This window comes from Bison bison, unplaced genomic scaffold, assembly GCF_000754665.1.
Source record: "Bison bison bison isolate TAMUID 2011002044 unplaced genomic scaffold, Bison_UMD1.0 scf7180017864306, whole genome shotgun sequence".
Taxonomy (NCBI): domain Eukaryota; kingdom Metazoa; phylum Chordata; class Mammalia; order Artiodactyla; family Bovidae; genus Bison; species Bison bison.
In genome coordinates this window covers 1,050,570-1,062,149 of record NW_011494878.1, presented here as the reverse complement: position 1 = coordinate 1,062,149, position 11,580 = coordinate 1,050,570, and the positions used below count along the sequence as shown (strand labels likewise).

Sequence of the window (11,580 nt, the reverse complement as noted above, 5' to 3'; positions counted from 1 at the left end):
GACAGAGGATGAGATGGCTGGATGGTATCACTGACTCGATGGACCTGAGTCTGAGTGAACTCCGGGAGTTGGCGATAGACAGGGAGGCCTGGCGTGCTGCGATTCATGGGGTCGCAAAGAGTCGGACACGACTGAGCGACTGATCTGATCTGATCTGATAAGGCTCTCTATAACTGCAAAAAAAGTTTTTTGATCAGATGTACCATTATCCAACCATAAAATTTTAATTCTGAAAACTGCTTAGAAATACAAAAACATTTAATATAGTAGATTAATGATGAATACAAAAATCATGCTCCAGCTACATAAACTCCACACAAATAGTCAAGGGTGTATCTCAAGGACTACACTTCTCTTCTTTTCTTTTTTTGGCTGAGCTAAGCAGCTTGTGAGATCTTAGTTCCCTGACAAGGGATCAAACCCACATCCTTAGCAGTGAAAGTGTGGAGTCCTAACCACTGGACAGCCAGGATTACATCCCAAGGATTACATTCCCAAGGATTACATTCCAAGGCAGAAAAATGAGAACAGCTATAGGATAGTGAAATTGCAAATTATTACTTTTCTTTTTAAAAGTTTCCCTTATATTGCTTTTTAAATTTCTGTAATAAAAAAAATGTGTGTTCTTAAGTTAATTCATAATATACTAAATAGGTATCTATGACATCTGACTTAATAGGAGTCTGTAAGAAAATCAAATCATTCTGAGCCTGCTATGCAATAATAAAAACAGTACATCCGCTCCACAGAAATATATAGGTTTGTGCTCTTCCCCCAAGTTCCTGACAGCAAGCCACTGGAAACATGTGCCAGTTAAAAATTATGCTCCTAGACTAAAATGATTCAAGGCAGTTTAATGGTTTAAAGCTTCAAGGTGGAGAATGCTTACTGCTAGGTGGCTCCAGTGGTAAAGAACCTACCTGCCAAGGCAGGGAACACAAGAGATGCCGGTTCAACCTCTGGGTTGGGAAGATCCCCTGGAGGAGGGCACGGCAACCAATTCCAGTATTCTTGCCTGGAGAACCCCATGCACAGAGGAGCCTGGCAGGCTACAGTCCATGGGGTCACAAAGCGTCAGACAAGACTGAAGCGACACTCGGTTCAAGGGTGCTGTGTTGTACTCAAGGGTAAAGAGAATCAAAGAAAGAAAAGAATTCAACTCTTCTTTGGTTTTGATTTATATGATTCCCAGACATGCTAATGGTGTATGATAAACATCATTCAAAGTTTTCGATGAAGGAAACAAACAGAACTCTAACTCTAGATTGGTCATTCAGTTATTTCCTAATCTCTCACCACCACTAACTCAAGCCAGGTGGTGGGATCACAGGTACCAGGAGCAGACAGCCTACAAATCTGTTGTCTCTTCTGCCCAACCCGTGAATCTTGCCAGAAAATATTTTTGCAAATTTATCAAAAGCCTTAAAAATGTCTATTCCCTTTGAGCTAAAATTTTCACTAGAAAGAATTTTTCCTACAAGAACAATTAAGGATGAAAACAATGTTTTTCAGGCAAAAAGCGTTTGGGGCAGCATGTTAACACCCATTACCTGATAACTCTTGAGTATCACACTACATATGACACTGGTACATGCTTGATATACAGTATTTTTCTTATAACCTAGAAACTACATTTATTCCATTTTAGTGATGGGAAGACTGAGGCTCAGAGAAGTTATTAACTTGCCCCAGGCCACACAACCAATGGGCTTCCCTGGTGTCTCAGTGGTAAAGGATCTGCCTGCCAATGCATGAGACACGGGTTCAATCCCTGGGTTGGGAAGATCCCCTGGAGGAGGGCATGGCAACCCACCCACTCCAGTATTCTTGTCTGGGAAATTCCATGGACAGAGGAGCCTGGTGGGCTACAGCCTGTGGAGTAGCAAAAGAGTCAGTGGCAACTTAGAGATTAAACACCACAACCACAACCATTAAATGATGGAGCCAGGACCTGAATCTGGGACAATTTGAATAGAAACATTAGGTTCCTCTCAATGAATGACCACCTAAAAATGTTATAAAATGCCATAAAGAGGAAGTGTTAGTTGCTCTGTTGTGTCCAATTCTTTGTGACCCCATGGACTGTAGCCCACCAGGCTCCTCTGTCCATGGGATTCTCCAGGCAAGAGTACTGGAGAGGGTTGCCATTCCCTTCTCCAGGGGATCTTTCTGACCCAGGAATCAAACTCAGGTCTCCTGCATTGCAGGCAGATTCTTTACTGTCTGAGCAAAAAAAGAAAAAATGTCATAATGTTTAAGCAAATCATATGTCAAGGTTAATAATATAGAGCTATTTAAAATCCTGTTCTTCAAGAATCTTTAATGAGATGGAAAATACCCAGGATACCAAAGCATTTGTCGCTCAGTCGTGTCCGACTCTTTGAGACTCCATCGACTACAACCTGTCAGGCCCCTCTGTCCATGGGATTCTCTAGGTAAGAATATTGGAGTGGGTTTCCATTTCCTTCAAAGAAGGGAGGTATGATCCCAGTTTAGGATTTTAGGGACACAAGTCACACAGGGATAAGAACCATAGCTATCTTAGTTTTGTCTGCCCCCCCGCCCACCACCCACCAAAGCCCATTACTGTAACTGACATGTAGCAGGAACTCAACATCTGTTGCTAAAATAAATTACCTGTGAGCATAGTTTTTAGAGACCAGGAAAAAATACCCAAAATGTTATCAGTGGTTACTGCTGGATTCTAGATTTAGGGATGCCTTTTGGTTTTTCTTTCTTACATCTGTTTGTATTTTCAAATATTCTATAAATTTGTATTACTTTCAAAATCTGAAAAAAAAAACACAATGGCTAATTTTCAAGTCTTATATTTAAGCATCTTCCTATACAAGAGATGTAGTTAAGCTCCAGATCAACTCAATATGCAGACTAATACATGATTTATCTTATTCCCAGTTACAGAAAAACTACTTCAGAGCTAGAAAGTGATCATTATCTTTTTATATGCCAGTATCATAAATGGGAACAGGATTTAATATGTGTTACAAATATAAATGGTTTCATCAGCTATAGTTATTAGTAGCTTATTAGGTAGTAAATGGATTTATAAAAGTAAAACATCCACAAAATGTGTCTATTAATGGTTTGTGCACTTTGGATATTAAATGCTGGTGCCACAAGGATTAAAAACCAAATGTGGTGGCTTTTGCAGCAGGATGAGGGTTTCTTGCCAAGGTCAGCCCCACACACTGCAAATCTACTACAGAGTAGTATTGAAACAGTGCCTCATCTCGGGCGGTTTATTAAGCTTTTTACCTAAAGGAATATTTAGAGTCACTATTATCCCATGCATTTTTTTAAAATACTTATTTATTTGGCTGCACCTGGTCTTAGTTGCAGCATGCGGGATCTTTAGTTATCACATGTGGGATCCAGCTCTCCAACCAGCATCGAACCTAGACCCCCTGCATTGAGAGCTTGGAGTCTTAGACCACCAGGGAAGCCCCCTCCCACCAACCATGCATTTTTAAAGGACTAGATTTTTAAATAAACAGTATAAACTAAGGATGAGCCAACTGGTATTTTTATTAGCTCATCATTCTGGACAATTTCAAACAGCAAAACATGGCACAAATCTGATGATAATTCTATTATCAAACTGCCTCCAAAATGACTTCATTTTCTAAACAAATGCTGGCTTCATTGGCCAGATGCTATTGCAGTGACCACCCTAAGAAAACCCTAAAGGGAAAAAGTATGAACTACACTGAACCAGTCTATTTTAAAAGCAACTTGAGATGTGTGGTGGGCCGGAAGGAAGAGGGAGAAGAGAAAGAGTATCTCAGAGTAATAAAAGGTAAAACAGGGAAGGATGGACTGGGAGTTTGGGATTAGTACCTGCACACTATCCACATACAGACAGGATAACAACAAGGCCCTACTGTACAGCAGAGGGGACTATATTCAATATCCTGGGATAAACCGTAATGGAGAAGAATATAAAAAAGAATGTATGTGTACAACCGAGTCACTTTGCTGCACAGCAGAAATCAATACAACACTGTAAATCAACTATACTTCAATTTAAAAACACATTAAAAGTAATAAGATATTATTAATAATGAGATATATTAAAAATAACAAGATGTTTCTTAAAAGGTAAAATGGATGTATTATGCTGTATAATTTTCAATGGAAAAAAAACACTTGACAGGTAGAAAAAAGTGAAGGAGAAAAAGACAGTTACAGTACTTATGGGCCCTAAGTCCTTTTTTTAATAGGCGTAAAAACACAAGAACCGCTGTCCATGATCAAAGGTGTTTTCTCTTAGGAAATGAGGTTTCCTGAACTAAGCCAAGAAGAAATTTCACCAACATAAACACTGCCAAATAATCCAGATTTCCAGGAGTTATCAATGCAGGTCAAAGTCTCTGACACGGGTAAGCTTTCACATCAGGCACAGCCTGGTGTTTCTGTCACAATGACCTCAGCTCTGCCCCTTGTGGGGACACTACGGGTTGGACCACTGGATCCATTCAGATTCCCTTCGTCCTTGCCTCCTTCTACGAGAAGCTGGAAATGAATCTCTTTCTTTCCCAGAATCCTTGTAGCAAAGAGTGGCCAAAGAAATACAGATGGAAGTTCCAGGACAGAGAATTCTTTGTCACATAAAAAAGCAAAATCTTGAATAAAAAACCATTTTTGTTCTCTGCCCTTTTCCCTGCAGAGACCACAGACTCATCTCAAGGTAGAGTCCTGGCCAGACTGCACCAATGAGGCCACAGCCATCGGCTGGGACGGCCAAGGTCGGGGGGAGGGCTGTTTGGCTCCCTGAAGCCCCTGAGTAGCTCTTGGGGCCTCTCAGCCCCAGATTTTTTTGTTTCATCGGGAAAATAACCCCCTGGCTTGTTTAAGCCACTCTGCGTTGGGTTTTCTGTTAGTCGCAGCCAGATACATTCCTGCCTGTTAAAATCATCGATAGGACAAACTCTTTGTATGTTTTAACTTATCAATGATCAACTTAGCCAAAGTCCCAGAAGTCTTCACAGAGGTAAGACTGACGGAGAGCACTGACTCCCTGCCTCTGTCACAGCATCCTCCCAGGACCCTGCAAAGGATGAAATTAGGACCCCAACCCAGGTCAGCCCCAGAGCAGTTCCCGAGCTCTTTAGTGCTGGGCTCTACAACCCCTGATGTATTTTCCTTTAGCTTATAAAACAGTCTGAACCTTCAGTTCTGCTCCCCAACTCTACTATACTCGTCCTAATAAACTACTCTGATTGGAAGAAGACTTTCACTGTGGGCAGGGCCAATTCATATGCAGTTGTTTTTGTTTGTTTGTTTGTTTTTTAAAAAGAGAGAAAGACTTCCTTGGTGGTCCACTGGTTAAGACTTTGCTTTCCAATGCAGGGGGCCCATGTTCCATCCCTGGCCAGGGAGCTAGGATCCCACCTGCCTCCAGGCCAAAACACCAAAATAAAAAAAAAAAAAAAAAACAGAAACAACACTGTAACAAATTCAATAAAAACTTTTAAAAATGGTCCACATCAAAATTAAAAAAAAAATCTTAAAAAAAAAACCTGGCAAGCATTTGCTTTCTAGTGTTTTGAAATCCCTCTCCATCTAGTGTTTTGAAATCCCTCTCCATCACGTGGCACAGGGCTGTCGTGACCAAACATTGTGTGCCCGGCCCTGGGCTCAGCATTTCACCCGCATCACCTCCTTCTGTGCTCACAACATCCCCAGAAGACAGGACTACCACAGCCCCCATAGATGAGCAAATAGAACATGTCACCCCAGGTCCCCAGCATTTTCTTCAAAGGCGCCAATGAATGACAAGTTCAGAGCAACATCAAACCACAAGGGAGAGTAACTGATTCTGAGGCTCGTCTTTAGTAAAAACCATAGAAAAGATTGGCTTCAGACCATTTAAGGAATGAAAAATTCTCAAGGCAAGAACCATCACAGCTAAAGACAGTGCAAAGACCTCTCATCCAGCACAAAAGCTAAAACTCCGCACTCATGTCCAATACATCTTTTCTCATTATGTACTCAACCACCTTCACGAGGGGCTAACATGCCGGGTACACTGTGAGCTACCAGAAGGCCAATAATATTTAGGTAGCTGTGAATGCTCATTTATCATTTTAATAAATGAACCATTTATTTAATTCATTTAATTCATTTTCCAGTATACTAGACTTTCATTTTCAATAGAAAAATGTGCACTTTATGAACTATAGTTTATAATGAATGTGGTTATTAGTGATTTATCCAGCACTTCCTATGTGGCCAGCGCTGTGATGTTTTACATACATCTTTTATTCTCTGAGTAGTCACAACCAGCACAGGATGTAGGTATGCTCCTACATCAGAATCCTACATCACCCTCTTTCAGAAATGGGCTGCAGGTAATGAATTTTCTCAAGCTCCCTACTTAAAAGTAAGACCGAGACTCAAATCCAGATCTGGCCAAGAGTCCTTTGCTTTCGACCATTAAGCTTCATAAAGTTATTGCATCTGTTCTTAATGTTTACTAGCTTTTATCAAGCCCTAACTAGAAAACTCTATCCAGCTTAGCTCATTTTCATTTTCAGCACTCCTCCATTTTCATATATTTTGGCTTCATCTCTCTCACAAAAGCATCTAAAAAATTATTATCTATTTACCAAATCATAAGACAATCTTCACTAAAGTTTGCCAGATTAAAAAGATATGTAATTATGTAACTGCTGCTCTTACTTTTAATCAACAGTGCGATCAGCTGTTTTAGTAACTAGTTCTGTTCCTCAAGCAAACGGCAGTCAATGAATCCTGTTGTGCCCATCACTGTCAACCTGTAAAAACATGTTTTGCTTCATTTTTTTTTTTTTTTTTTGGCTGTGCCACATGGCATGTAGGGTTGATCTTAGCTCCCCAACTAGGGATCAAAACCACGCCCCCTGCATTGATTGGAAGCATGCAAAGTCTTAACTACTGGACCACCAGGGAAGTCCCAAAATATGGCTTTTAAAGTCTTTAACAGCAATATCCTAAAAGCCCACCAGACATCAACCTCAATTTATAAAAACAGGTCACTGCTTCATTCACTGCCAATACTTCTTTCTATGATAACATATGAGGGATTCTGAACTTTGAAAATGCCTATGAGTCTAAACTTTATGTAGGAGCTTTCAACTGTATGGCATGTGTATACATTTTTCAATGTAAAAATAAAAGTATAATCGTAAGATATAAAACAATCCCAAAAGAAAAAAAAAGGAAAAGTCTAAAATTAACAAATTCCATGTCTGTCTCTCAGGACGTTAGCCAGCACCAGAGCTATATTTCTGACTCTTCTTACCCACTGATTTCCTACATTCTCCCAGACTTTCCTCTAGACCACTCTCCTTCCTCTTTGTAAACCATAATTCACATTTAATTGACTGAATCAATACTACTACCCCACATGAAGTATAAAGTCTAAATTCTGAATATCAGTATTAAGTAAATCAAGAACAATTTTTCTTCATTATTATAATATTGCCCATGTATCTATGCCAAGGTCGACCATCCTCATCAAAACCTTAAACTTGAAAATGAATTTCCATTTATAAAACTGCTGACTAATAAAATCGGTAATCTTCATTTAGATTCAAGCAAAAATGTCAGATACTCTGCATGGCTGTTCCAAAGTAATTATCAGCCAAGAAACAAAAGCAAAAAATTAAAAACTAGTGATTTTTTTTCCTACATTTTTTTAGCCCTAGTAGATTTCATGTGTTATCAATTCTTTGAGGAGTCAATGATCATCCAAGAATGGCATTCATTTCTTTAACCACTACCCTATTGCCCATATTTTAAACTCACTGAATTTTTGGTCCATTGCGTAGAAGAATTTCTCTACTAATAAAAATACAACCCATTAAACATTAACTTACCCCCAGGACAGTCTCTCAGGAAACAAATTCCAAGCATTATAATCACCAACCTGCACTATGTAGACTTAAAGGCAGAGAATCTTATTTATCCTGATTTAAACTGGGAACCTATACACATTTTAAGGCAACTACGTGAAGAAAAATGGCAAATCCAATGCACAATAATCAGAAACCCAACCAGGAAAATAAACACTTTTCTTCATTGGCACTTTTCAAACAAAAAGCTTCTCACCCCAGGACATCTAACAATATTAAAATATTTGTTGACTTTCCAAACTCCTACCTCATTCTTTATTTTACTTCTGCAATTATAAAAATGCAAAATTATTTCCCTAGATATTCAAATATAGACTGTCAGAAATTGTGCTAGGCATTAGAAATAGATTTAATCCATGCAATAGTATTTATTTATTACTAATAATAATGAAATAATAAAAAGCAACTGATTATATATATATATATTAGGGCTTCCCTAGTAGCTCAGACAGTAAAGCGTCTGCCTGCAATGCAGGAGACTTGGGTTCAATCCCCAGGTCGGGAAGATCCCCTAGAGAAGGAAATGGCAACCAACTCCAATACTCTTGCATAGAAAATTCCATGGATGGAGGAGCCCAGTAGGCTACAGTCCATGGGATCCCAAAGAGTTGGACACAACTGAGTAACTTCACTGGCACTGATATATATTAAGCTATTACTGTTTACAAAATGGTATGGCAAGTTTTGGTTCATTAGGCATTATCTCTTTTAATTCTCACAAAACTCTGAGAGAAAGGTATAATACTAGAATCAGTCCCATTTTACAGATGGGCAAACTGTGACAGAGAGGTGTTCACAAACTGTCCCAAGATTCCAGAGGGATTTGAACCTAACTCTGAGTGATTCCAATTGCCCACACTTGCTTTAACCACCTAGTATCAAGCAGTGAGACATATGAATATGTTTGGTTCAGAAAACCAGTCTTACTCCTTATTCCATGGTGGTTCTCTAGAGCCTGTTATACAGGATGAAGTAAATCAGAAAGAGAAAAACAAACATCATATATTAACGCATGGAATCTAGAAAAATGGTACTGATGAGCCTATACGCAGGGCAGGAACAGAGATGCAGAAATAGACAACAGACTAGTGGACACAGTGGAGGAAGGAGCAGGCGAGACAAATACAGAGAGGAGCCCTGAAACATCTACCTTACCATGTGTAAAAACTGGTAGCTAGTGGGAAGTGGCTGTCTAACACAGGGAGCTCAGCCCTGCGCTCTGTGACAACCTAGAGGGGTGGGATAGGGTGCAGGGTGGGAAGGAGGTTCAAACAGAGAGGGGACCCATGTATACTTATGGCTGATTCACACTGTTGTGTGGCAGAAACCAACACCACATTGTAAAGCAATTATCCTCCAATTAAAAATTTTCCAAAAAAATAAATAAATAAAACCTGGTGGCTCTAACAAAACTTGACTCTGGGAAGCATGCATGACAAAATGCCTTGGTACACAATGCACTGAGTTCTATCGTCAAATGTGTTCAAATTTACTTTCCTAGAAGGTGCAATTCACTTACCAGTGACTGAAAAGTTAAAGCACTAGGTTAAATTATTAAAGACATCTTTGGAGTTGAAGTGTGAATATTTCATTAATGCGTAGGTTGCTGAAGAAATGCGAACTCTTAAGACGCCTAAGAAACTTTATCACAACAAAGCAATTTTAAACTGTCTCATGTCAGAATATCATATCTACAAAGGGAAGAGCCTTCAAATTTTTAAACATGCCTCACCCATATTTCATTCTATTCTAAATGGAAATTAATTCAAAAAAGAAATCCACTTGTAAAGCTCAGATTATGCAAGACAGCTTCCTAGATGCTTACATCACTTGCCTGTGCGCACAGGCAAGACAGGTAAAGAAGACTCAGTATTATTAGAAGAGCCATCTGTCTTCACAACCCTCCAGATGTACAAAACAAACAAGAAACTTGCTGAAAGGAGAGGTGTGTGTGTGTGTTAACAGTTCAACCTAAACAATCTTATACCAATATTTTTTTCTGAATAAACTTAATATTTTGTTTTAAAATAGGAACTAGGCAAAAAGAACCAGAACAAATAAAACAACGAACACAAGTTATTGAAATGCAACTGGAGTTTTAAGTTCCAAATCTACTTTGCAATATTCCTACGGGAAGAGTTTATCTCAGAAGTAACTCTCCTAGGACTTTACCTAATTTAAAAGAGGAATAAAAGAGGGGGAAAGACAGAGACAGGACAAGCACAGGGGATGTTTATCAATAAAAATAAGCAACAAGAGAGACAAGTTCGCGGCTCATCCAAAAAGCGCCTGCCAAAGACTCCTGCTATTTGTTTCCACCAAGTTATTGTTTTGGAAAACATCTTGTTCTGTCTTAAAAAATAACCTGCTTAATTGTTCTAAAAAACCACTGCGTTTCAATGGAGGGCTAAAGAGCTCCCACATTTCTATGCACTAACTGATAAAGTCGAAATAAGTTATGCGCCAAGCCAAAAGAGAGCTAGAAAGCTCCTATCCTCCCTGACGTAAGGACACCAGCTACTGAATGAATCCACCACTGCATCCTCAGTGGAAGTAACGCCTGGTCCCTCTACGGTATTTGAAGAACAATCATTCAAACTACCTTATTTCTCTAGATGATGTAAATGTGCCACACTGGCGATCACAAGTAAGCTAGTAATTGACATTTTTAGAGAAGATCAAAATGACCTTGGACATTTTAGTGTTCACTCTAAGAATCCCAATCCTCCCATTAAGAATCAGAATTCGATCCCAGTCCTACATGGTTAAAGCTGTTACGACTGGGAAAGTCCCAGAGAAACGAAGGAGTTTAAAAAAAAAAAAAAAAATCCCAAGTTGTGAAAGGCAAAGTCTGACATCCATAATACGGAAAGATTTTTATGAACCAAGTGTAACTCAAGATGTGTTTTATAAGCGTGCCAGGCGATGAACATACACTGTCCTCCAACCCAGCAGACTGCCCTGACACCATCCCCACGCTTTGGCCGCTCACCCCCATCCTGGCCCCTCTCACTCTCGGGTGGAGGGTGGGGGGCGGGAACTCCGGTCTTAAGCCTTGACATCTGCGGAGCGTTTCCCAATAACGAGACAAGGCCCCTCAGCTGGAGGAAGTGGATACTGACAAGAGAAGGGAGAGAAACATGAGACAGAGCTAGAATTCAAGAGTGCCAACGAATAAGGAGAGAGTCACGCATACTCTGTGCCGTCCGACTGGGTCCGGATGGCACAGCCCAGGTGTCCAGACTAAAGTTGGCATCTCCAAAGTCCAAGAATGCAACTTGGGCGCGCGGGTACAAACACGGCCTTCGGCTTTTCTGAAGCCGGTTCAGTTAGCACAGGGTTCCCGGTGCCTGGAGACCTGGAAGGCGTGGAAGGGTGGGGACTCCCGCGAGGTCTCCACTCCCTGGGTGTCCTTCGGCTCCGCGGGGGAAGGGACGAGGAACTAAGTCGACTTTGGGCCGGGCGCTGGGACGCGGGACGAGGATGTTCGGGAAGCTGTCGGGGGCTCGGCCGGGGAGTCCGAGAACGCAGGGGGGATGCCTACCTTGTAACATGGCCTCAAGTTTCTTCCTGTCCACGCGGAAGCGCTCCTCGCTCCACTCGGGGCTGTGCAGGGGCGCCCCGGCGACCAGGTCGTCCTCCGAGCCGGGCATGGGAGAGTCCG

General features: G+C 40.7%; 1 protein-coding gene across 1 annotated transcript in view; it reads right to left on the bottom strand.

The window, feature by feature from the left end:
• Nucleotides 1-11,574, bottom strand: part of BICC1 (BicC family RNA binding protein 1) — a 351,439-nt gene extending 339,865 nt beyond the window's left edge. The window contains exon 1 of the mRNA XM_010852021.1: nt 11,461-11,574. Within this exon, the coding sequence (XP_010850323.1) occupies nt 11,461-11,569 (109 nt within the window). The 5' untranslated portion in view covers nt 11,570-11,574. The remainder of the gene's footprint in view (nt 1-11,460) is intronic.
• Nucleotides 11,575-11,580: the final 6 nt, after the last annotated feature.